The sequence below is a fragment of the Ursus americanus genome, chromosome 6 (genome assembly GCF_024610735.1).
Source record: "Ursus americanus isolate L20-20 chromosome 6, mUrsAme1.1.p, whole genome shotgun sequence".
In the NCBI taxonomy this organism is placed as follows: Eukaryota; Metazoa; Chordata; class Mammalia; order Carnivora; family Ursidae; genus Ursus; species Ursus americanus.
Window position 1 is genome coordinate 39,902,171 of NC_142132.1, and position 26,497 is coordinate 39,928,667.

General features: G+C 48.8%; 1 protein-coding gene across 4 annotated transcripts in view; it reads right to left on the reverse strand.

The window, feature by feature from the left end:
* The window catches only part of WDFY4 (WDFY family member 4), a 280,866-nt gene that overhangs the window by 233,095 nt on the left and 21,274 nt on the right, over window positions 1–26,497 (reverse strand). For all 4 annotated transcript variants that reach the window (XM_087862949.1, XM_087862950.1, XM_087862947.1 and 1 more), the window contains exons 3-11: window positions 18,806–18,920; window positions 17,838–17,944; window positions 15,635–15,769; window positions 12,745–12,934; window positions 10,724–10,913; window positions 8,777–8,934; window positions 6,787–7,239; window positions 4,289–4,393; window positions 2,530–2,720 (exon numbers count right to left, since the gene is read on the reverse strand). In XM_087862949.1, coding sequence (XP_087719075.1) covers window positions 2,530–2,720; window positions 4,289–4,393; window positions 6,787–7,239; window positions 8,777–8,934; window positions 10,724–10,913; window positions 12,745–12,934; window positions 15,635–15,769; window positions 17,838–17,944; window positions 18,806–18,920 — 1,644 coding nt within the window. The remainder of the gene's footprint in view (window positions 1–2,529; window positions 2,721–4,288; window positions 4,394–6,786; window positions 7,240–8,776; window positions 8,935–10,723; window positions 10,914–12,744; window positions 12,935–15,634; window positions 15,770–17,837; window positions 17,945–18,805; window positions 18,921–26,497) is intronic.

Consider the following 26,497-nt stretch of genomic DNA (forward strand, 5'->3'; position numbering starts at 1 on the left):
CATACCAGACTCCAGCAAACACTGGATAGCCCCTCACATGACTCGGTGGTGGGCCAGTCGGGAGCAGCCCCATGTCTCCCCACCACCCACTAGAGCAACAACGTGCCTACAGCCCCGGTCCTGGGAGAGCCCTAGCAGCTCCAGGTGCCACCCCAAATTGTCCAGTAGTGACTTGGCACCAAGGGAGAAGATGGCACATTGAACACAGGGTATGACTTTGTTAAATAAGCTTAACACAGTGTTAATCCCTTGATAGCATGACTCTGAAATGGTATTGAATCTGTAAAATACCATAAAGGCTTTACATTGCTAATTCTAGAAATTCAGTCCTATTACCCAAGGGCTGACACTCCAATAACGTGTCTCTGGGCTGCAGAGTAAGTAAGATGAACTTTCCATGAGCAAAGCAGGATACTTTATAACGGACACAGAGACTCTTGTTGTCTCCAAGCAGAGTAAAGCCAAAACTTTCCTCTCTGTAAATCTGTTTGACTCTTAATAGGAAAATACCAGAAACAGTTGGGGATTCCAATGATTCATCCACCAGGAACCCAAGGGCCTGACTACTTTGGTCATGCCTTCTCTGTTGCTTATTGGCATAAGGCTCGTGTAAATCAGGCTGGAGACAGACATGTGAGAAAAAAAATGTAATAAATGGCAGGCTAAGGAGGAAAGATCCCTAGATTATAAGTCACTAGTTTTAGATTCAAGCTACAACGCACAATTTATATTAAATGCTTTCTGGACATGTCCCTGATGGAACAGTAGGACCAGACCACATGAAGCTCAGGTCCTTCCGAGCCGCAAATTGCCTTTAATTCTTCTTCTCTCTCTCCCTTACGCTCCCTCACATGCTCCCTCTCAGTCTCTTTACCTCACATAATCATGGGACTCTAGTACCTTTCAACAGATAGTTAACTTTTTGTTTCATATAAGTCTGATTTTATTTCATATAAAACTAATTTCTTTTTATAAAATTATATTTATTTACTTGATAGAGAGAGAGAGCACATAAGCAGGGAGAGAAGGAGACGCAGGCTCTCAGCTGAATAGGGCGCTCGATGTGGGGCTCGAACCCAGGACCCTGGGATCATGACCTGAGCCCAAGGCAGACACTTAACTGACTGAGCCACCCAGGCGCCCCATGATTTCTTTGGCCCTATAATTACATCACTGTTTTGGTTCTGGTCATCTGTGAAATGCGTGGTAATTATGGTCATCTTGTCCCTTTTGAATTGGCTTCTCATGACACCTTGGCCATGCCAAGCACAAGCTCAGGCCATGTGATGATGGGAACACACGTGTCGGACAATCACATGACAGTGACAGGCTCTGCAGAGAAGCAAGTAGGTAAAAGAAACCGAGCACCATTCTCTAAATGTTCAAATGGTTTTGTACAGAAATAGTCATGGCTGGGTAGGCCTGCTGGTTTAATTCTGGAAGTCAGAGCAACTCCGTATTTTTTTTAAATTCACCGATGATCGAGAGTAGCCGTACGTCACTGAGACACGAGTGTGTATTGTGCACGGGGTTGTGCTGCACATGTACGTGAGGGCCCCTGGGGGATACTTGCATTTACATCCGCTCTTCTCTTCAACAAGATATAACAAAAGAAAGGGAAATTTAAAAAACGTGTAAGGCCACAAAGACAAAAGGCATGGAAAAACAAGGACAACAAAATCGTAAGGCAGAAGGCATGGTGGTGAGGGCATGTGTTATCGCTTTAACTGTGTTATGATTATTTGATGATCCTTAAAATATTACAAAAACAAAAACCTACACTCATCTTCGTTACCCACAAGGGACACCCTGGTGTGACTCCTCCCCTTGTGTCCTCTGCGGCCAGGCCTCTCGTCCTAGCGCCAACATCCTCCTGCAAGCCGTCCTCAACGTGCGAGGCAGGAGTGGGCTCTGCTAGCCTCTGCGCCCGTGGCTAAGCCCGCACTCAGGACCTCCCAGGGCATTACCGCACTGCATTGCAATGACTGCTCACTTCTTAGGAGCACTCGTCTCTGAGCGCCCGGATGGCTGTGTGAGCTGGGCACTCGGCTGCTAGGGGGTAGACACTCGCTAAATGCTGGTCAACTCAACAAGGCAGCTGCTTAGCCACCAGACTTCGCTTCCACCGTTGACAGTGTGTCTGCGAAGCGGCTGCCCAGCCACAGTACCTTTCCTGGTGCCCCTCGTATCCAAGTGAGTTGTGCCCCAAGCAAGCTGGACAGAAGTGTGCCAGTTCCAAGGTTGCAGAACGCCTCGTGCAGCTCTCCATGCTCCTTTCTCTGTCCCCTGGCTGAGCGAGATGCCCAGATGGCAGCTGTCCCTGAATGGCATCCCCCTCCCCCACTGATTGGACTCTACAGGAAAGAAACTCCCCGGCGGTCAGGCTACGGAGGATGCGGGACTTTTTGTGAGAGCAGTTAGTACGACCTGACCCGGACAGTACAGGGACCAAGGGAATGCCTGCGCAAATGCCGAGCACCTACTACCTGTCCAAGGGAAAGCCCGTCACAGAGGGAGACTGGACGTCACCTGCAGAAGATCCAGTTTCAGCTGCAGCTCGCCTTGAGTGGACGAGCACAAAGCGCCCACAATGATGCTCATATACTCCTCGGCGTTGATGACGGAGAGCTGCTCCAAGATGCTGAGCGAGGCTTCCCGGTACCACTCGTCATCCAGGAAGATCTTGATGAAGGGCACCATGCCGTGGTCTTTCAGGACAACTGTGGGCCAGACAGACAGGACGGGGCTAGAGCAATGGGGCCTCGGTGCCTTGGCTTTAATGACAAGAAAGCTTTCTCTTACAACATCCAAGTTTGTTTTGCTCCCTTTATATGCGTGTCTTCTGCCCACTAGAAACTTTTTTCCCCCCAAATCCATACCCACTGTTAAAATGAGAAGGGGAAAAGAGAAGCTGAAGCTACGGAGCAATTAAAACAAAAACAAAAACAAAACAAAACAAACAAAACAAAAAAAAATTTGTTTTTTTATTCAATGAAAATTGTTTTTGAATTTTTTTTCAAAAATTTTTCAGTGAATTTTTTTAAAGACACCTACCTAATACAAACTTTAACTAGATAATACCTCTATCCTTTATTGCCACTTAGTAGCCTAATCCAGGGCCAATGACAACTCCCTCTCTTCTCTGCCAAAATTCTTACTGAAAACAAACCAGAATTGAAGTTACGAATATATTTAGTTCTGAGCTAGTTGCCCGGAGTGGGGGGATTAAAGAACTTTGACTAGTGGTATGCTTTTGTTTAAAAGTAATCAGAAAAAATTTCTTTTGCAGGATTGATATTTGGTGGGATCACATGTGGAATAAGAATTAGGAAGTAACCAAATCATTCAAGTGGTGTGATGTGGATTTGAGCTGGTCGACTCCATGAAACAGGATTTTTCCACTTATGGGCCAGGCACCCCTACATGGAAATCACCTTGGAAGCCTGTTTTAAAGTAGATTCCTGGGGTGCCTGGGTGGCTCAGTCAGTTAAGCATCTTACACTTGATCTCATGAACTTGAGTTTAAGCCCTGTACTAGGCTCCATGCTGGGCATGGAGCTTACTTAAAAAAAAAAAAAAAAAAAGATTCTCGAGCTCTACCTTGACCTGCTACTAATTAGATCTCTGGGAGGGAGCCTAGGAATATGCATTTATAGTCTAACATTAGACACTCCCTGCATATGAAATAATCATTCACATTTGGTATCATTGATCCAAGAGGGGCTCAGATAAAGACACCCCGAATCCCTAAACCCACTGATGTCACTTTGTTGATACATCTGTTTCATAACCTAATATATACACATGCATAGGTAATGCACCTATTTTTTTAAAAAATGGAAGTCAATGATCTTAAGAAGCTGAAAATGTTTTGGCTGGATGGAGCTACTAAGTTAATCATGGTCTGGAAGCCTCTTAAAAATGATTAGTTTTCTTTACCTATATTTTATAATTCTGATTTTTTAAAAAAGCACCTTAGTTGGCACAGCAGGATATTAATAGATTTTACTTGAAAGAGGGGGAGAGCACCCTGTGGTCTCATAAATTTAGGATATCTCTTTAGGATATCTCTATCGCAAACTTATTTAGCAATCTTAAAAGTAAAATCTGTCAACCAAGATGTCTACCAATTTACTGATGGTCACTGGACATCAACCAGCAAATGGACATTAGCCACAGCTTTAGTGTTGGTTATTCCTTGGATATAACCTGGAGCACTGACATAAACCACCGGAGATAATTAATGTCTTACCAAGCAGTGACAAGATGAGTTTGGTACCATCCTTACCTGCATTTCGTACTGAGCCTTTCAGAAGTGTGACTACCGTTCTCAGCATCACACAGGTCAGTTCTCTCTCTGTATCGTGCACATCAAGCGAGGACTCTTTGCTTCCTGTCGTATTTAAGAAGCAATAAATACAATCTTAAGTACACATGGTATGGCCCCCAAATCTCTGATTCCATTAGTTTTCTATACTCTTAAGGAAATGAGAACATACTTCATCTATTATAAGGGAGTGCACATCCCCATTCAGCAGAAGTCATCTTATAACTCCTTACAGCCATAGATCTCCAACTTAAGCCCATCAGAATCCCCTGGGGAGTAAGCTAAAATCCAGAAGCTGGAATTCCTCCCCAGAGTTCTAGCTTAGGAGGTCTCAGGTGAGATTCTATAACTGCATTTTTTTTTTAAGTTCCCAGATCATGATGCTGACGGAGTCGGTCTGAGGATCACTCTTTGAGAACCAGCGCTCTCCGTGATGCCCAAGGCCTGCCTTCTGACTTTCCTTTGGACAGTTTTACATTGTGCCATTCGTGGCTGGGAGGGAGGACTGCCAGCTCACACCTGACGTGCGGAGACGCTTGACAGATTCCGGAGTGGATGGGTGTTTCCATCAGGTTCATGAGGGCAAACCAGGCCTGTGTGTTCACTGTTGCCTGGCATCCTGCGTGCCAGAAAAGTGCCTGACACAAGAGAGAAACTCAATACCTCTTTGGGGAATGAATGAATGAATGAATGAATGAATGAATGGAGAGTTTATTACCCAGGAGACAAAGTATCTAAGAAGAATAAGAAACAATAGAAACACTAAGCACTAGACACCATAACAATAGAAACATAAATAGCGTTACGACTGTATAGCAACAGAAAGCACAAAGTAAAACTGAGTGCGCACCATCTCACAAAAAATTTCCAGTTCTGCTGGGAATGGTCATAGTCTGAGGACTGGATTTAAAAGCAAGTCCAATAGCAGGCTGCTGAGAAGCAATACCCAGTAAGGTAACACAGAAACACTAAACAAAAAGACTATGCAAAGGGCAGGGGAGAAAAGCACATGGCAAAACGGTCTCCAAGGCCCGGTCCAGAGGCCCAGATGTATAAAGCTGGGAGCTCCTCACCCTCAATCTTGACCCTATTTGCAAACGCTCCCAGGGAGATGTGAGTCCTTCCTGGCCTCCCAAAGTTGCCTCTCTCAGTCCTCCATGCAGTACCACAGAAGCTACGGGGGAGAAGACCACTAACATCTCTCGAGCACCTAAGATACCCCAGGCACAGCAGGGAGACCTTCTCAGTGCTTCCTCTTAGTACTAACCACATCCTTATGATGTAGACATTCTTGCACCCATTTAACAGAGGAGGAAAGTGGCTCAGAGAGGTTAAGTAACTTGTTCAGGATCACTCAGCTCGTAAGTAACATGAACAGGATTCCCATCCAGGGTTGTCTGGCCCCAATGCCCACACTCTCTCCTTCAGCTTCTTCCCCTGAGACAGGATCAGGGAATAGGCAGACGGACGACTTTAGCTTGACTCTGAAGCCCAATTCCAAAAGCAGCCAATGGCTAGAGAGCCCTCAGCCCCTCCCAGACAATGCAGTACAAGGAGGAAAGGCCAAAAGGTGGGGAGAGGTAAGGGGCTGGATTCAGTGTCCCAGTGTGCCTTCTCCAGGCTGAAAGGCCAGAGGGGCAGGGGCAGGAAAGCCCGGAAGAACTGGAAAAGGAGTTTTCACACCCTGGCTGCTATCCGCAGGTGGGTGGAGGTGGGAGGCGTGGACCAACCACAGCAGGGTCTGTGTGTGGGGTGTGTGGTCAGGCAGTGACAGAGCTCAGGCCAGCACTCCCGCCTGGACAGAAGGGAGCCTGAAGTCCCACCGGCGGAGCAGAGGCTGCTGAGGTTGAGAGCCCAGGGCCAAGGTAGGGGTGAAGGGATATTGCCAAGGTGCCACAGGTGCAGAGCCCAGAAGGACACAGAAGCGGGACAAGACTTGGAGGGGAAGCCGGGCTGCAGTGATTACTGCTCCAGAGGGGAGACTATTGGGCCTGATAGCACCAAAAAGAGGCTGTGTACCAGCTGACCCCCCCAACACACACACACACACACACACACACACACACACATATGTCCCCTACCCTCTGCCCTGCCAGAGCCCCAGGACTCTCTGAGCTCCTTTACCCCCCCCCCCCCGACGTCTCTCCAGCTCCATACTCCGACACTATGTGGTGCAGGAGAGATCTGCAAGCTGAGAATTCGTCAGGCGGAGTTAGCCCCATGAGTCTGTTTAGAGGTACACTCATCCCTCTGGCCTCTTCCTGGATATCAGTCTGGTTATAGGAAATAGAGGGGCTGCCTGCTCTGTGAAGCCACGTGCCCAAGGTACCTTCTCCAACCCTCACGGTGCCAGGGGACACGGGCACGCTCACTTTTCCTGTTATGTGGATGGGCAGCAGAGTGGCACACAGACCCCCCAGCCTGCTCCCCCGCCCCCTCCCAGCACTCCCGGGAGGCACCTGACTTCCTCAGGATCTTGGCCCGCTTCCGCAGCTGGGCCAGCAGCAGGCCCAGCAGACCGGAGTCCCGGAAGATGTCGGTGAAGAGCAGGTCCCTGCCGACTATTCTGAGCACACTCTGCAGGGCCACCAGAGTGCAGGGCGATTCGGGGCTCTCCTTGATCAGGCACTGCACCTTCCGCAGGATCTCGTGGGGCACGTAATGCAGCTCGAACACCAGGGCCTCCAGCAGCTGGAAGAAGTGCTTCTGCACTGGGGCTGCCTTCAGGGGCACGATCTCCACGAACTGCGAGATGGGCTGCAGGGTCCACTCCAGCAAGAAGAAGTTGCGGGCATTCCAGGCCCACATGGTCCTGATGGCGGCCAGGACCTTGGTGCAGAGGACGGGGTTGTTGGCTTTGTGGAAAACATTCTGTAGGACTTGGAAGGCCTGAAGATTCTTAACAGTCACCCCTGAAGATGAAAGAAGGAATAATCCTGCAGGTCATTTCTCCTGCCTATGCTTAGAAACACGTCCTTGCGTTGCCATCAGGAAGTACCATCTACAGTTTCTATTTTCCAGCTCCTGTGGGTAAATGTCTATTGCAAGTCCAGAAAAGCCAGCTGCCCACGGTGTGAGTAAGGCTAGAGCTGCATTGTCCAAGATGTGGTGGCTCACAGAGCCCTGGAAATGTGGCCATCCAACCAGGATGTTCCATAAGTATAAGAATAGACACCAGATTTCTAAGATGTGGCACAAAGAAGGCCCCAAAACGCCATTAACAATCATTTATATGGCCACATGTTGAAGTGGTAATATTTTGGATGTATTAGGTTAACTAAAATATATTATGAAAAATAACCTGTTCTAATTTTTTTTAAAAATATGGCTACTAGGCCATTTAAAATTATGTGATATGTCTCACATTATATTTCCTTTGGAGAAAGCTGGGCTGGAGGGTTGGTTTTAATCAATTAAAATCAAATGATGTTAAAGATTACTAAGCAAAGTCAGTTTCATTTCTAGCCAAGTGGCTAAGCAGGGACACCTTCGGAAGTCATCCCCTCCTTTCTCTTCAGCTCGAAGGAGAAGCCTCGTCTTCTCTTGCCCAGGAGACACTCCATCGGAGAACACCCTGGCTCCAGCCCTCCCCGCCTCAGACCCCAGAGATGTTCCTGGAACTCCCCTCTGATCTAGACTCTTCCCTGTGCATCTCCTGGAGTTGCGTCCAAAGGTGCCCTCCCCTAAGCCGGCCTTGCAGCTTCACAGCCTCCCCGCTCTGGTCTGCTCCTGTCTCCGTGCCCATTTCCCCAGACTCACTGGGACGTCTGCAGTTCCCACGTCTTCCCTCAGCCTGTACTTCCTGCCTTTAAACTTTATCCTCTTCCTTTTCCCTAGGTGGTCCACTCTGAACCTTGAGACCCCACCTGAATGGTTCCTTCTGGGCAGTTTCCTGACCCGACCCACCTGCCTGGTGTCACAGTGCATTGTCCCTGATGCATTTATCAGCCACTTGCAGAGATCATAATTCAGTGTGTGTGACAGTCTCTACAGAGATATTTCAGGGAGCAGATACCTGCCTGGTCACACCGGTGCCTCTGCTAAGCAGAGTTCATCAAGCAAATAACCAACCAACCTCAAAGAACTGAGGAGGCCCTGACTCTGAGGCTGGGTGGCTATTTTGGGGCCATCAGTCCTCGCATAGGAACACACGTTGCAGAGTAAGTCACAGTAGAGGTGGGGGTGGAGGTCAGAGGCTCCCTCCATTACCTGAGAGGGTCTTTGCATTCATTAAGCAAAAAATTTCCTCTAAGTCCCACCAAGACATCTAAAAACATCCAAAGAGGAGCAAGTTTAAATCCATAGGTCATCTCCATGAAGGCATGACAGAATCACTAACAGGTGCCCAGTGTTGGTTTCCTCACAAAGAATCAGGAAAAGACCCATGTAGCATTTGTCAGGGCACAGTGCCAGCCACTGCCAGGCCCCCAGAGACATAAAATGACCCACCAGTAGCCTCGTGATGGAACTTGAAGCCTTCCAGCTGAGGGTACGTGACACTGTCAAACACCTTCAGCTCCGACCTCCCACAGGTGGTCAGCCACATCACCAGATCCAGGAGCTCCTCCAGGTGGGGGTCCACCTCGCTCTGCGTCGGGCCATTGTACCTGCAGGGACAGACAAGGCCAGCTCCATGGACTTCTTGGATGGGGCAGCCATGTTTGTTCATGGCGCTCCTCATTGGGGTGCAGAGGCAATGGCAGGCCCCCAGAGGTCCGCACCAGTTTGGCACCAAAAGGCAAGGGGAGCGCCCTGGATAAAAGTCACTCTGCAAACGTCAGCCTTAGGTGTAAGGACATGCAGTCGGAATACGTAGAAACCTGTGAAGAGCTATAGCATTTACTCATGTTTCTGGTTTCTATGGCGGAACCTACCCCAAAAGACATGCACACCAGCAGAGTAGGGCACCCCCAAAATGAGAGATTTAATATTTCGAGTGGACAAACAAACCTCTTGGGAAGTAATCAAACTTTATTAGATTTCCTTATGCTTATGTCAAGGTTGAGTATTATTTTCATTCTTAGCTACTCATGTGTAGGTGGGCTACCTTTCTCTTCTTGTGGAGAAGGGTCTGTCTCTCTATCAAATCTTATTCCAGCTCTGCCATGTCAAGAGCAAAAGTGCTTCCACTATGACTTCAAGTAAGACAGGGGAAAAAAAAACAAAAAAAACCAATGAGCTGAGATGGGTCCTTCCTGACACTCCCCAGAACAGGCTCATTTCCCCCTCTGGCTTCCACAAAAAGTCTGAGGAAAACCAACCACTCATTTAACGAAAGACACGTTTAGGAATTGCTATGACACAAACCGCCTTGGGAGCAGTAGCCAGTTGGTTATGGTCCAGACCAGTGTAAAACCTAGCAACCCCACAGGAACGTTTATGCGTAATGTCCCTTTGGAGGAAGGCCCTCAAGGTGTTGTCATCTAATCACATCCTTTTGGGGCTTCAGCCCCCTCATCCAACTGACCCCTCTAGACCGGAAACCTGACTCTGCAGTGAAGTCTGTGAAGCACAGTGGGAAGCAATACCCCATGGACGAAAACAGCTTCTCACATTCACACAGCAGAGCACAAGAGAGTGTACGTGGCCCTGCCTTTAAGCAGCTTCCCCAAGACCAATGGAGAAGTTGGAACAATCAAAGAATTTCTTTGATTTCCATCTCTTGTCTTATCTATCCCTGGACCTGACCTGAAAATGATATGGCAAGTCAGACTGCAGGAGATGAGTCCTGGCCCAGCTCAATGGTGTCTACATTTGAGTTTCTCATAGTCAAAGATTTGAGAGAGAGAAGCTATTTTATTTGGGAGTTGGACCAAAAACTACTGATAGTGGAAGGAGTCTGTAAGAAGGAAGGGAAGGAAGCCAGTGCAGGGGCATTATCAGGTAAGCACCTTGCGGGGCAACAGGAGTGTAATGCTCCTGGGGACTCTGGGAGAGGGGTAGAGATGTCCCACCCAAGGGGCAACTTTGCTGGGTATTTATACATCAACTCCTGCCAGCCCTCAGCTGAGGGCTACTTCTGGGGGTTGTTGACTCCTCAGCACTTTCAGCCCCCAAGCAAGTCGGCAGAGCTGGTTACAACAGTCCCAGAGAGCCCTCCAACATGGAGATGTGGGTTCTGATAGGTGGCTGGCAAGCCAGTGGGCATGCGTGTGGTATATATCACCAGATGAACATGGTAATTCTTCATCAGGCCTCAAAGGAAGTGGCTTCCAAACCCTGATGCTCCTTGAATTATTTTTTGCAATAAAAGTTTCTCTGGCCATGCTCTGTGGAAATTTATGTTTCAGAAGACATTCCAAGAAGCCTCAATCTCTGTCTTTCTCCAAAGCCCCCCAAATGATACTGAGGACCTAGGCTTTGGCAGTTTCTCCCCCACCAACGACAACCACTTACCGAAGCAACACTTTGAGGAGCAGAGGGTAGCCCTCTCCATTCTCGAACTCTAGAAACAGAGCCGAGGAGATAGGGTAGGAGTCCTTCACAAAGCCCAAGATGAGGTTCACTGCCTCGCTCACCTCGGGAGCCGGGAGGCTGTCTGCAAGCTTGGAGAGGTTCTGAAGGGACAGTTTGATGCAATCCATGGCTGCAGGAAGAAAACAACCCTGTTGAGTTTGGAGGCCGTAGCTTCTCTGTCATGGTTGTCCCCTCCCGGCCCTCCTTTAAACTGTGTATATCAAGATGTAAATGTGAATTAATTCAAAACACTTTTCTGCTGGGTCTTGAGTCAAGAAGAAGTCTCCCCCATGGGCAGTGCCATCCCAAGAGCCACACTCTGCAGACCCAGATGGAGAGTGGGTGAAACAGGAAGAGGAAGGAAGCGTCTTAGCTGGCTGCTCCTAATTCCCAGCATGCAGCAGGGGCAGGAGGGGCGGGTCCATCGGGTAGTGAGCTACACGATGCCAGCACTGGGCACTGAGAAAGACCTTCTTAAGGAAGCCACACCGTAGATGCTCAGAGATCACCTGATAAAAAAGTTCAGGGCAGGATATAGGAGTATGTAAGAAGGCGAGGGACCAAAAGATGGTGTGTTTCCGCTACTAAGGTACCCAGCGGTTTAGCACCCAGAAGTGTGGGCCACGACGGAGGGGGAGGAAGGCAGGGCCAGCTCATGTGTGGGCCCTGGCCGTGCAACTTGCCAGTTACCCAGAGCTGTGAGAAGCCAAGGGAGGGTTTGAGTCAGAAGAGGGATGTCATTGGATTTGCATTCAGTGGATCACTATTTTTCGAGCTCTTTCACTGGAAGTAGCTGCTTCTGGGTGTCAGCAAAGACACACGTGTGTCTAACACATGCTCTGTCCCTCAGCTGCAAGGCTTCAGATGCCCCCCAGAGTCTGCATGTGGGGCAGGTTAGCCCCAAGAACTGCAGGCTTGGCAGGTAACCACCAGGCCAGCCCTTTCTTCCAGACCTTCTCTTCAGCCTCTACGCCCATGGAAACTACCCGTTCCGAACCTAAGGGGGTCCTGGGCTCAGTGCTCCAGGCAGCAGTCTCCCCACCGAAGTGCGTATTTTCTTTTCTGGTTATTGTCTGGGACAGCTAACAATAATGACACAGTGAGAGACCCGTGCCGCCAATGCACGCAGCTTTTTCTCAGGGCTCTCTGACTCCAGCCTATGGAGTTTAGTTCCCTGGGCTACTGAGCTTCTCAGGCCAACTCAGCCCGGGGCCATTTCTGCTGGGCCCTGGCCTTCCCGGGAGCCTTGAATCCCTAGCTTGGGGCTGACGTTTGGTCCTGGGCTCAGTTACAGTAGGGCAGTGGGCTTGGTGAACTCTCTCAGCTGTCAGCAACTGACGCCCCCTGTTACAGGAGGCCCCAGAGAGAAGACAGACCACAGGGCAAGGGTTTCCTACCCCTATTTCACAGATAAAAGAACTGAGCCACATAGGCGCTTAAGAGCTCAAGGTCATTCAGGTATGAAAACAGGAGAACAGAGCTGGAGTCCACAGCCCAGCTGTCTGGTTCCAGAATCTACGACCTTCACCCCTACAGACGCTGCCCAGAGCGGAGCCAAAAGCACAGGATTGGGCATCTCCGGGTTTAGAACGTGATTCTCCTGTTTGTGAGCGAGGGAGCTGGGCAAGTTCTTCCACCCTCAGCCTCCGCTTTCCCCATTACACAACGGCACTGATATCCATCTCAAAGAGACAGATGAGACACTGCACGAATGGGCCCAGCACGGTGGTGTGTGTGTGATAGCGTGTGTGCACTAAATGAGTTCCCCTTTCCTTTCCTCCCCCGATGGAGCACCACGGTAAATAATAAACGCACTTTCATGAAGGAAACCAAGCGAAGGGTCATCCACAGGGCATAGATGGGCATCCGTGAAGACCCTGTTTGTCCATCTCTATTTTGGTTCCAGGGTCTCGTTGTAGAAAGTGGGCCCACATCCCAGCCCTGGTCTCCCGGGGTCATACCCTGCAGGTACTGGATGATGCCGAGGTTCTGAGCTTTGGAGATTGCCCTCAGCACACAGAAGGTGGGCTCCTTCCAAAAACTGCAGCTGTGTTCCCGGAGACAGGTAGTGGCAATCACTAGAGATTGGAGCTCATTTCCTGATAGAAGTCTCTCCAGCCCCTGAGACTCACTGCAAATGTTCAGCAACATCTGGAAAAAAAAAAAAAAAAAGATGCCTAGTTAGGAAGCCTCTTTCCTGTAACAGATTTCTTCCCTCCTTTTCCAGAGCTCAGAAGGGTATGTCTCAGTGCAAAGGATGGGTTGTACGGGTCACCCTCTGCCCCAGAGCACCATGGTCAGCAGCGCCACCTAGAAAAGGGTGACAGGGCGTGGGCTCAAGTCTGTACTCCTTTTTTTTTCAAATAATAATATTTTTTGTTATATTATGTTAGTCACCATACAGTATATCCCTGGTTTTTGATGTAAAGTTCCATGATTCATTCGTTGCGTATAACCCCCAGGGCACAATCTTAACACAAGCAGTTGTTACCCTTTCCAATTCAGAATAACAAAGAAGGGTTTGACTTAGGGAGCTGTCCTTTTACAAAGAAGTGCAGGGAAAAAATGCCATCAAAAGTTAAGCACAGAATTAATAGGACCCAGTACTATTTAAAAAGAGGTGTGCTCCCAGGCGCCTGGGTGGCTCAGTCAGTTAAACACCTGCCCTCGGCTCAGGTCATGATCTCAGGGTCCTGGGATCAAGCCCCAGGTCGGGCTCCCTGCTCAGTGGGGAGTCTCTTTCTCCCTCTCCCTCTGCCCCTCCCCACTGATCGTCCTCATGCTCGCTCTCTCTCTCAAATAAATAAAATCTTAAAAAAAAAAAAATGTGTTCCCAGATCCCTGGTTGGCACTCAAACTCTACTTCTCATAAGATCATGAGCCTTAGCATATGACTTCCTATCTGGGCCCCGTGCCTCCTCCCCACCTGTCTCCCTATGGCTACCAGAGAGACTTCTGATACCTTCCTGCCACTTGGGGTAAACTGTGGCTCACAGAGTTCTGTGCAGACCAGCCCTGCCTCCTCTCTCCTGTGACTGTGTGCAGCCCTCCCTTTGGCTCTGGGGGGTCCACCTGGATCTCCTTCTAGCTGGGCAAATATGGAGGGCTCCTTCCATCTGAATCTGTTAGCCCCTTCTGGACACAGTGACAGAGTCCAAGCTGGACAGCCACAGAGCTGAGCTCCAGACCCCATCTGCTGGCCTCCCCAGCCGGTGGGCATGGCCATGTGACCCTTGGCTTGGACACCATTTCTGCTCCTGTCCCCTCCCCTTCCCCTTCACACCTCCGTTACAACCTTCAGCTCTGGTTTAAGGCCATTTCCTCCAGGCAGCCTTCCTTTATGCTTTACTATAAATCAGGTTCCCTTGTCCTCATTTCCCAGCACACCTTCCATTTTTCCTTCAGAGCGCTTAAAACATTGGGACACTGTTCTTTAATTACATGATTATTTTCCCTGTTTGGCTTCCCTGTCTTTCTGCCACCTCTACGAGAGAGAGTACTATGCTTGCTCCTGGAACCATCAGCCTGGTGTAGGGCAGCACATGGGAGCAGCTCCATATATTTTTGCAGAATGAAATGAGGAAAACCCTGAGGAACGCCGCCATGGCCTATCACTGTGGCTCGCGTTCTGCCCATATATGGATCGGGCCGTGAAGGCGGGGCTTCACTAGTTCTCTGCAGGACACGTAAAAGCCACATGGTAAAGATGTGTCAAAATGCCCAGTACTGCATCCTGGCCACCACTTAGAATATCATTTATACACAGTTAAATGAGGCCTAAGTTTCCAACAAATGCAACTTAAGGGTAACCTACCACAAGTGAACTGTGAGATAACCTCTGATAACGATGATAATGGCTTGAGAATGAATCTCAAACAGACGCTAACGTGAATGCCCATGTGCAATGCACACGCGCAATTGGAAATTCACAAAAGCTCTTCAGCACCTGCTCTGTGAGATGGTGCTGGAGGCCCTGGCTGCAGGAAGATGAGGAGGACACAGGGCCCTCCTTACCCTTCCCCCGCCAAGGTCTCCTCCAGAGAGGCAGGAGGAGTTTTCTGGTGAATGCAGCATCTGGGAAGCTGAGAAAGCAGAAGTGGTCAGTAAGGGGGCAGGGAAAGAGGCGAGAAGTTATGCTAAAAGTTGCAGCTGGTAGTGAGAGAGGAGAGGAAAGACGGGGAAGGACGCCAAGAAACTACATTTGATGTGCAGCAGCCTGAGACAGCTTCCGGGAGGGGGAAGGTGGTGACATCACAAAGTGGGCTTGGGAGCCAGATCTCCAGGGTCCCGATCCCAGCCCCCCACCCGCTACCTCTGTGACCCTGGACCCACTTTCACTCACCATCCTTTAGTTGACATGGAATCAGAATTGTAATACTACACACATCCTGGAACGAAGAGAGGGCTCGGGGAGGCCATGGCAGGGGTGGGTACAGGGAAGTACTTGGAAAACGTCAGCTACCCTTATGCAGATGCTGTTAGCATGCTTGTCCTCAGAGAAGGCAGGGGGACAGGAGGCTCCCCCTGCTGGGAGGGGCAGGCAGGGCCCGGGAACGCAGCCTGGAGGAAGAGGAGCTGCTGGGGCCAAGTGAAGGAGGAAGAGGAGCGGCACACTTTTCTGGGGGAGAACCAGGGGACTATTGATACAGGGATGCAACAAGACGGAGAGAAGGACATTCATCTTCCAGATGCACAGGATTGCTGGCATTTGCAGAGCCTGGGGGCAGACAGAGGAGCTGGCCCTCCAGGAGGACAGAGTTGCTTTAGGCCTGTGGCTGAGGAAGACGAAAACATCTCCAAGAAGCAGAGCAGAGTCTTGGCCCAGGGACGTGGAGCCCTCCTCTCACTCACCTGCACGAACATCCTCTGAACTTGCACATCACTCTCAATAAGCTCGTCCTTTTCCAGAGGAAAGACAAAGAAGAGGTAAAGGCACTGCAGGAGCAGGGCTGGAAGGCCAGACTCAGCAACTCTGCCCAGGGTCTCCTGCAAGGGAAGCGCAGACGTGACCACCCCGCGCAGCATGGTCCAGCCCCTGCAGCCGTTTTAGCCGGAACATGGGCAAATCCCGTCCTCTCTCTGGACAACACAGGCTCACATAAGAGTGGAGACACGCATCTGACCCACCTAGGGCGGCTGTGAAGATTGAATTTATACAGAGTGTCCACTATGTGCTCGATAAACTTTTCATCTTTTATAGGATAGATAATAGGAAGGAAGGAAAGGAGGAAAGAAGGAAGGAAGAGAGGGAGGGAAGGACAGGTGCAGAGCTAAAAACAAGGGCTTTCCTAAACGATCACACTACTGATTTGGGTAGGTTGCCTCCTGATTAGAGAATTGGACACTCAGGAGGACATGTTCATAACACGTGAAGGACCTGATCAAGGCCCTTCCCGTCCCCTTGTTCAGATCTGAGACTTCCCCAAGACCGAAAAGGTCCTACAGGGGAAGCCTGATAACCAGGGTGGTCAGAGACGGGAGAAGACAGGAAGGGGGCCGAGAGGGGACCAGCCTCAGAATGGAGCGTCCTGGAGGCTTTCTTCCTCGTGCTCTGCCTGCAGCTCCCCTGGGGGTTACGGCAACCCCCCAGCCATGTCTGCATGTGTGTGTGTGCACATGTGTGTGCGTGTGCACACATATGGCATTACTCTAAAGCACACTGTTCACCCAACTTCCCACCCAGCTGACTAATGTGACAGATACAGTGGCAAAATGAGAAAAAGAGAAAGGAAGAATGTATAGTCTGGGTCAGGACCAGGAAGGTAATGCAGGCGGCTGGTCCCACCCTTTCCCCTCGAAGCTTCCGGCACACTATAATGGCCACACCCGTATTGGACACCTGGCTCTGCTGGGACCCTGCTCAGGGGGCTCCCCTGTCCTCCGTGCTGCACTGGCTCCCCTGAAAGCCAGCTGCTTACTTGTCTCACTGCCTTTAGGGCTGGCTGCTCACAGTGGAAAACAAGCCCTTAGGTTAATTTATACTACCAGACTGTGAACAGTCCTGCCCCACGGGCAGAAAGGCTCCTGCCCTGTGCTTCAGGCTGCTGTGCTGGCGGTGGTTGGGGGCGGGGGGGGGGGGTATATAGAGCAAAGGCCAGGGGATCCTCCCTGCAGTTAGCAACTGCACTCCCAGCTCCTCTCACGGCTCTGCGCACTGTTTCAGATGCCCGGCTGAGGTCTGTGTTCACCTTTAGCCTCAGGGTGGCCGTGTCCCCATCTGGTTCTCTGCTGCTCCCGGCGCTGAGTGCCAGGCTGGCATGCAGTGGGCACTCTCACCAGACACATGAGTCTCTGGGCCTGCCCTGTCCAGGACCTCTGGCCATTTCTGCTGATAGCCACAGCTGCCGGGGCCTTCTTTTGCCTAAGAGGACACCAGCCATCCGCTGTCCACTCGCAGGGAAGCCCCAGAGCCCCAGCTTCACAGTGGAGGACACATCAGCCACCAGGATGGGGCACCGTGGGAAGGGAAGAAAGAGGAGCCAGTCTCATCCAGGCGCTGTCTCTGGGCAGGCAGAGACAGGTGCCTGATGCTGGCTCCTTCCATCTTAGTTTAGCAGGAGGCAGTAAAGAGCCGTGGCTCAGGGCACAGGCTCTGGAGTCAGACAGACAGCAGTTACACAGGATGGTAACTAAGGTGGCTTCGTAGTCTGACTCAGGGGGCGTGGGGGGTTTCATTGACCTTCACAAGACATCCCAGGCTTGCCCGGACACACGAAACTGTCCATACACCTCAGCCGTTGTTCACCCCTGCACTAACCCTTGAACTAAGGCATTATCCCCCATTCTAAAATTAGCCACGCAATTGTGTCACAGAAAGGTGACAATTTGCCCAAGGTTACACGCAGCTTGTCAACTGAAAAAGCAGGATTCGAAAGTGAATTTCAGATGCTCAAGTCCATGTTCTAGGTCAGAAGGGAAATAGGGCCGGAGAAACGATAATTCAGTATCATAGCAAAAAAGACACTCTTGAGATGTGCCACTGCCTTTGCTGGGACTTCCTGCCACACGTGGATACAGAGCTCCCCAGCTGGGGCCCGCGGGGCCCGACACTTACCGCGTTGGTCCCCGTGAGCACAAACACTGACTTGAGGAGCAGGGAGCCGTCCTGATCCACATCCCCCTTCCACCGCAGCAACTGGCCGGCTGCCTCCCTTGCTTGCTCTGGCAACAGCACATGAAGGGGAGAAAGCGTTATCAGCAGGGCGGTGCGGTGACCTGTCCAGCCATCTTTCCCTCCCCTTGGCCTCCTTTCCCGTGAGATGTGCCCTCGCATCCTTAGGGCACTTCTGTCTCCTTTCCTCTCCACCATGCCATCCGAACCCATGCCATCTCACACTCTGCCAGATTAATCTCCTTGGAGGATTGTCTTTATCTTGCCACCATCCCTGCTCAACAACTATCAATGGCTCTCCATTACCAAATAATAAGAAGTGCCTCAGCTATTGGACTTCTCACAATCCAGAGTCTTCACCCCACTTCCTGTATTCTCCAGCCCCTTATGTCGCAGAAGAGTTCTGCAACCCACACTATGCAACCCACACTATGCAGAAGAGTTCTGCAACCCACACTATGCTTCCCCCTAGAGTCCCCTCCTGCCCAGCCTCCAGGGTCCAGCTCTAGGAGCAGAAGAATGCAAGTCAGGAGACCCCAAAACAGAAAACGTGCTTGGCTTTCACTTCTGTGTCTTTTCTGGATCGAGCTATTCACTGAACACACATTTTTATCCTAGTACCCCCCCGCCAGAAACCCTGGTCCTGTGTGTGTGTGTGTGTGTGTGTGTGTGTGTGTGTGTGTGTGTGTGTGTGTGTGTATCCCTCCCAGGAGCAGCAGAATTCTGCAAGTCCCTCTTCCCTCCTCTGCCAACCTTTCCCTTCACTCCCAACATCCTCAGTGGCAGAAGTGAGCCTGTGGGGCTCTCTGGAAGGCACCACTCCGACTCCACTGGAAAGCAGGGAGGGGCTTCACAGAAGTCCTGGGAGGAGCACGCAAGGCTGTTTTGCTCTCCATTAAGCGTTCTCTTACCTGCAGGCTTTCCCGCAAGTGCCTTCTGTATCTCTTGGGCGAGCTGGTTAGAAATATCTTCTGCCAGCCTTTGGAGACTGGGAAAGCAGATGATCCCCACAGAGTTTTCCCAGGCCTGAAGTGCAATACACAGGATTCCATCAGACATGTCAAAGCTACAGATCAAGGCATGAGCCTTGCCTTGCCACTGTCCCCGCCGGCCCGAGCCAGTGGGCCACCTCACTGTCCCAGGTGCATCCCAAAGGCCACCGAAACACCTACCCCAGCGGCTTCCACTGTATCCCTACCCTAGTGCCCGTGAAGTCTTCAACTTCTGCTGAGCTCCAAACCCACATCTAACTGGGCCCTGAACTCGTGTTCCTGAAGTGTCAAGTACACATAATCCAAACCATTGCCTTCTTCCCAAATCTATTGTATCTCGTCTCCACAAATGGTTCTACCAAGCACAAGTTGCCCCAGTGGGAAATTCTAAGGTGGTTCTCTAGGTTCCCCTCTCCCTCACCTTCCTTACCCCACCCACTGCTGCATCTCACAGATTCTCCTCTCGCAGGCTTCATGCTTCCAGAACCTTGCGCAGATATCTTAGTTTAAGTCAGACAGTTATTTCCTTTGATAAATTCTAAAGAGTGGGATTGCAAGTTACAAGGGCATGCTTCTTATTTTATTTTTTTAGTGCTTCGGTGCATATTCCTAACTCATTCCCCAGAGGAAGTTGACCCGATTAGCCTCGCCAGGGCCTCCCTGGGAGAGGACTAGTTTCTCTACACCCATTGAGCACTATCATGTTTTTTCATCTTAAATAAGAAAACTGATAGAAGAAAAAAGATCTCACCTCGATTGCAGCCTTTTGATTACTGAAATAGACAAGCATTTTTCATGCTTCTTGAATTACCTGTTTTTACCCTTAGCCTATTATTCTACTAGGGTTTTCACTATTATTTGTTTTAAAAAGCTCTTTACGCATAAAAAAATGTCCATAATACTATTGTGATTTTTTTTAATTTGCCATTTTCTCTTTTAATTTGATATTATTAGGTTTCACTGTACAGAAATCTGAAATTCACATGAAATGAAATTTCTCGATCTATTCCTTTGCTTTCTAGCTTTAGTTCCAGGCTCAGGAAATTCTTTTGAGTCCAAGTTGTTGTCGCTTTTAATCTCCTATTTCTTTTTTTTTTTTAATTCTTTAAAATTCTCTCTTTTCTGTTCCATCTCTAGTTCTATCCTATCTGTTCATCTTTTTGCCTTGGACTTTTTCTTTCATTGTTTAGGATACTATTTAAAAGAAGTCATTAATTTTAAAATTCCACTTAGGATGCCTGACCCTTTTCAGAATTCCCTCCCAGTCTGCTTCTCATTAGAATCTTCTCTCTTTGTTCGCCTGTGTTGTCACAGGCAGACGTTACTAGTCCCAGGATGAGGAGAGCTCTCTCTAGACCAATAGTCAGAATGGAGTGACTACTCTTGGCACAGGACTTGAGTTCCTGGCAACTCCCCATTTCTGGTTTCCCACCTTCCCAGGAAGGTAGGCTTCTGAGCACGTTCCTGGCAATTAGTGGCCTCAACAAAATACGGTTTTGCTGGACTGCCATTCACTGCTCCTGCTCACCAGCCATATTAAATTATATTCCTGCCCAAAGACATGACCGAGTTTTTTAAAGCAGAGATCGTCCTTCTAGAAAAGGTGAGAAAAGCAATAAAATTCCAGGGGGAAATGTGTTTCCTTGCTGTAGACACCGCATTCATTAAAGAGTAAAAACCTTCTAGAATTTTTCTCTATATTAGAGGATACTACATACAAGGGAAATAAGCCACAGATTGGGAAAAAATATTTTCAATGCATATAACAGACAAAGGAATAGTATCCAGATTCCTACAAATTAATAAAAAAACCCTCATTTTTTTAAATAGGCAAATGAAACAAGTAACTTATAAAAGATACACTAAATACCAAATTACTAATAATCGGGAAAATGCAAATTAAAAGTGCAATGAGATAGTCATATTTTTCTGGTTAGTGAGAACGCAAAGCCTGACAATACTAAATGTGGGAAAGCACCAGGAAACCCCCACGATCTACTGATGGAGCACAACTTGCAAAAAATCCCTTTGAAAAGTATTTAACCCAATCCAATAAAGTTATAGGAGGACACATCCTATGGCCCAGCAATTCCCTTCTAGGCATATTCCCTATAGAAATGCTGGCACATCATCGGAAACCGGGGATGTACTGTATGGTGACTAACATAATATAATAAAAAATCATTATAAAAAAAAAAAGAAATGCTGGCACATGTGCACAAGGAGACATGAACATGAACTATTAAGCATCTTATCTATGATTGTGTCACATTGGAAGAACTCAATGTTCATCAATAGGACAGTGAATGAATAACTTGCGGCATACTTATGTAAGGATACTATACAGAACTGAAAAAGAAATAGAGTTACAGGTATCAATATGGATAAATCCAGAAATAGAATGTTGGGTGTAAAAAGCAAGTTGCCAAAGCATATTAGAATCTTGAATCTAGAAAACCTGTCAATCTACAAATAGAATTCACAATAATATCACTTAGGATTATTAAAATGTATTCATATTATCGTATAACGTGGATATAGATATATTTGGATATACATAATACATATTGTATCCATATAATATATTCAATGAATATCTATGTTCATGCACTTTGATGCGTGTACTATATCCATATATTCCCCCACAGGGAATGATAACTCAGCAGGATGGGGGTTTGTACTGGAGGAGGGCAGAAGGGGAATGAACTCTAGCACCCATTCCCAGGTGGCTTCAGTTTATCTGAAATATTTTCTTTCTTTTATATGGGTGGTGAGTACATGGATATTTATTTTGTTTTGAACAAAACTTTGTGACCTGAAATACTTCTTATATTGTCTGCCCTATAAATGGACAGAGTTGCCCCTTTCCTTTGTAAATAAAAAAGCAGTTCATCAGAACTTTGCTAAAACTACAGACATGCTAGGGGCGCCTGGGTGGCTCAGCTGGTTAAGGGTCTGCCTTCGGCTCAGGTCATGATCCCAGGATCCTGGAATCAAGCCCCACGTGGGGATCCCTGCTCTGCCGGGAGCCCGCTTCTCCCTCTCCCTCTCCCCCCTCCACCACTTGTGCTCTCACACTTACTCGCTCACTCTCTCTTTGTCAAATAAATAAATAAAATCTTAAAAAAGGAAAAAACACTACAGACATGCTAAGTGAATGTTAAAAGCTATAGCACATAGTAGACCTTCAACAAATATTCGATAAGCGAATACATGATTATGAATCCACAACACGCAGACTGACGGCTGAATGTATTGCATGCCGGGTTTGTGCCAATCGCTGGGCCAAGCCCTTATGTGCATTGTTTCCATTAGTCCTACGACAACCTTTGAAATTGGGGTTGTTATGATTATTCCCACTTTACAGAAACTAAGGCTGAGGCAGGAGAGTAAGCCCGGAGAATCAGGTAAGCAGCAGAGTGAAGAGCTATCTCACTCATACCCAGGTTGCATGTGCATAGCTAAGAAATTTATGGCTGCCCCCTGGAAACCGGCTATCACTTGGTAATTTGAATCCCCGGAAAGAAAAAATCAGTCCTTTCCGCTAGGAATTTCTGATACGATTATCTCCTGTCCAGGACTGAAAACTCTGCTATGATGTCTTCCTAACAAATTCCTGTGCCTCCTCCCTGCTCGGGCAAACCCCTCAAAGACCAATTTGCAGGCAGTCGACTCAGAAGCATCCAGATCGTCTTCAAGCAGTGGGACTCCTGCAGGCACTCTACAATAAAGTAAATTGGGCCACTGTGAGCTGAACAGTAATTGTATGCTCAGCCAGAGTCTCCCAAGGCTCACACTCCTTCCTGGGACCGCGATGGGCACTTCTGGAGGCCACATTAACTCTTTCAGGCCACTGGGGTGCACTTTGGTGCACAGAGTCAATCATTTACTGAATGGTACCATGGAGACCCCCAAAGAGTTAAGGCAGCTTCCAAAAGGACCTAATTTTTTCCCAAACTGGGACTTGCATGCTGGGAGAATATTGCTCAATATTTTTTTTAAGTTTTATTTACTCACATTATCTAAGCTGCACCATCGTGCCTCGTGGCTGTCTCTCCCATGGAAGAAAGAGAAAGAAAATGATGCTGTGGCCTCCAAAGGAAGATGAGAACGAAAAAAGCTCTTAAGGGGATGGGAGAAAACCCCAGCTTTTGAATGACAGAACCTGGCTGGTTTTCAAGGATGGCTGCAATGTTACTATGTCTTCCTTACCCTCGAGTTTGGTGGTTTGATCTTTAAGTGAGCTTAAAACATTTCAGAGACTTCATGCGAATTTTCCCTGCTAGTGTGATACAGATGACCCTCTCCGCTGTAAATTAAATTTACAAAAAAGTGATGCATCAAAACTTTGCTTGCACACACAAAATGTTGTTTCTCTGAGATGGTAATTCGCCATGTCATGGACCCCACTCTGAGGTTGGCTATGTCAGGGATGGACAAAGAAGGGTATTTACCTTCAATGCTCCCTCAGGACACTACACTTGGGAACAATTACTGCTCATTCCTATTGTTATATTTAATGTTACTTCTCTCTCTCCCGCTGTCAGTTGGGTTCACGCGTGGTTTATATGAGAATGATCGGCCACACTCAAAGGCATAAGCTCTGCACCACTGGCAGGGTTGTGCGTCTCAGAGGTACCTGTAATTACCTGTATATCTGCACACATGCACACACACGCATGCACGAACACTCACTGCCAAGTGCAATCGAGTTAGTGTTAATTCCAATCCCTCCACACTAGGAAATGAATGATTCCTCCCCGTGTTACCCACTGTTCTGGCTAGAGATCGGTCCACAACAAACCGCCCCCAAATTGAGGGGCTTATTTTTCTCATGGATCTGCAATTTGAGCAGGGCTCAGCAGGGACAGCTTTTCTCTGCTTCGTTCAGCTGGGGCAGCTAACAGGGCTAGAGATCCACCTGCTGGACGGCACACCCACATGGCTGGTAAGTTGGCACTGGCTGTCAGCAGCAAGGTCGGGGGCTTTGGTTCCTTTACACATAGGCTTTTACTCAGGGCTGCTGAGACTTCCCCACAGCATGGCAGCAGGGTCCTGAGAGTGACAGGAAGTGAGAAGCGATGGGAAGAAAAAGCTGCAAGTCTCTTGAAGCCTGGACCTGCAAATGTCACGTCTGCCCTATTCCATTAGCCGAGTCATCACAAATCCATCCAGATCCCAGGGGAGGGGATGTGGATCCCACCTCTTCAAGGGAGCCGTGTGGACCCATTCTCGCATCTTTAATCTAGCACATCCACAGAGCTCCCCTCGTCCCCATTGGTTCCCCCCACCCCAGGCTGTCTGTCCCAGACGGTGAGGAATTTTGCATTCACTGCCAGGGGTTCCCTAGCTTTCTGCCTGTTTTCTCTCAAGGTACAAATTCCAAGAACAATCCTGAACAGCTACATCTATAGCTCCAGCTTTCCCGGTGTCTATTATCACCGGATATCTCTGGGCAACGTGAGGATCTGCAGTGTTTCCTTTTCCCCCAAAGCCAGCTCAACCAAGAGCCAGCAGGATCAGCCCAGGCTTGCTAGAGGAAGGCTTTCTTCTCCTGGTGTGAGACCCTATGACAGGAAGGGTTCTAGAAAGACCAAAGCCCAAGGCTCGTGGCAGGAACACAGCAACAGTCGCTTGAATCCTTCGTGGAAACACTGCTGTGCACGCTGAGAAGTCATTAGTTCTGTGCTGCTTCCTGTGTGAGGCAATGAAACCTCATTCTTGTCTGCAACATCCTGGGGCTGCCCAAACATCACATGGAGAGGGCATGACATTCTTTTGTACACAATCGGTACTAGCCAGGCGAAGCTGGATGTCCAGGGAGTCACGGGACAGGGAAGGAAGCCAAATGAGCTCTGCTCTACGAACCCCAGCACTGCCCAAGGGAGGGAGCCCAGGGGCTAATGACACAGGCCTGGACAGAGCGGCCCAGTTAAGTTCTGCTCCTCGCGAACAGCGAGGTGACCTCGGCCAAGTTACGCAACATCTCTAAACCTCTCTTTCCTCAGCGGCAAGGCTGGGATCAAAATGGCGCCGACCTCACGGGTATTATGAGGGCTCATAACACTAAACAAGAGGTAGGTAGAGCACAATGAATGGTATTAGCTAGTATCCGTGAAAGGGCCTGCCTGCCCTGGCTAAGAGCTCCTCCCTGACCTCAAGAGAGGCCCGATGGAGTCTGGCGGGGGAGGAGAGCATGCAGTTCTGGATGAGAACTTCTTTTCTGACTCATCCTTCCAGAGAAGTTCCTTGTTGGGGTTCCAACGCCCTGAAATTCCATCAAGTTCTTCCTTACTACCAAGACAGTCACCTAGATTGTGCATGGGTTCACTTTTCAACAGCCTGCAGCTGTTCTCCACTCAGGAGGCAATGGGGCTGGGATTTGCTACAGAACCAACCAAACCCATCCTTGCGCTTGCCTAGCAGTTAATGCAGAGTTAGGGAAAACATTGTCCTCTGCTGTGGATTTGGAGGAATCAAATAGGAGAGAAAGCTGAAGAGGCTAAAAGGAAGTTCTTTGGGAAGAAGATGGGAAAGCAGCAGCTCTGAGGGAGTCTCCCACACAGAACAGTACCTCTCGCCAAATCTCAAGACTCACTAGGTCGAGGCAGGTGGCGGCCGCTGCGGCAGGGCACTCACTGCTGTCAACCTTCACCCGAGCCCGGACTACACATGGGCTGCCCCTTGCATACTGCCTCTGACCGACACGGGGCCTGGGCCAGGCAGGCAAGTGCCCGCAACCCAGGCACGCGGCCCTTTCCAAGCAGGAGCGGCAATTCAACATGCCTTGTGTGCATTATCTTAAAACAAAGAATATTCTAGATTATCCTAGTTTTCCTTGGGCCCAAAGTGAAAAGAGTCAGGTATAGAGAGTTGCACTCCACTGAACAAAGTAGTCCGGGACTCCTTTAGAGCGCTCGGTTGTCTCAGGGTCCACAGGGGGCATGGTTGCCATGACAACCAGTACATGACGAAGGCTTTGGCATAACTTTTTATTCTTTTACTTCTTTAAAAGATTTTATTTATTTATTTATTTTAGAGAGAGGGAGTGCTTGAGTGGGAACAGCAGAGGGAGAAGGAGAGAGATTCTCGAGCAGACTCTGTGCTGAATGTAGAGCCAGACAGGGGGCTGGATCCCATGACCCTGAGATGTTGGCCTGAGCCGAAACCAAGAGTCAGATGCTTAACCAACTGAGCCTCCCAGGCACCCCTTTGGCATAACTTTTTAAATTCTCATGTATTTCCAAGGCAGTGCGTAACAGACAACCTTGAAGAACACGGTTTTGCGGTTATAACAGTCCGAACGGAGCGGTTTCAAGCTTGACTTCTTACACAAGGACCTGTGTTCCAACGGGGTTCTCCATCTTCATCTACATTTCAGACTTTATCTGCACTACACTCAAAACAAAACAAACCCTCTGACCTTCCCCATGTTTCTTTCCATCACCAACCCTTAATGAAGAAGCCTAAAGGGCTCTGACTCTGGTGGGGTTTTCTTAGTTAGAATTTCACAGAAACAAGAGGCTTGTAGACATGTAGGACTTAATAAAAGAATATAGATTTTAAGCAAAGATCAAAAGCCTGTAATATTCTGCTTCTTCAGGGTTCATC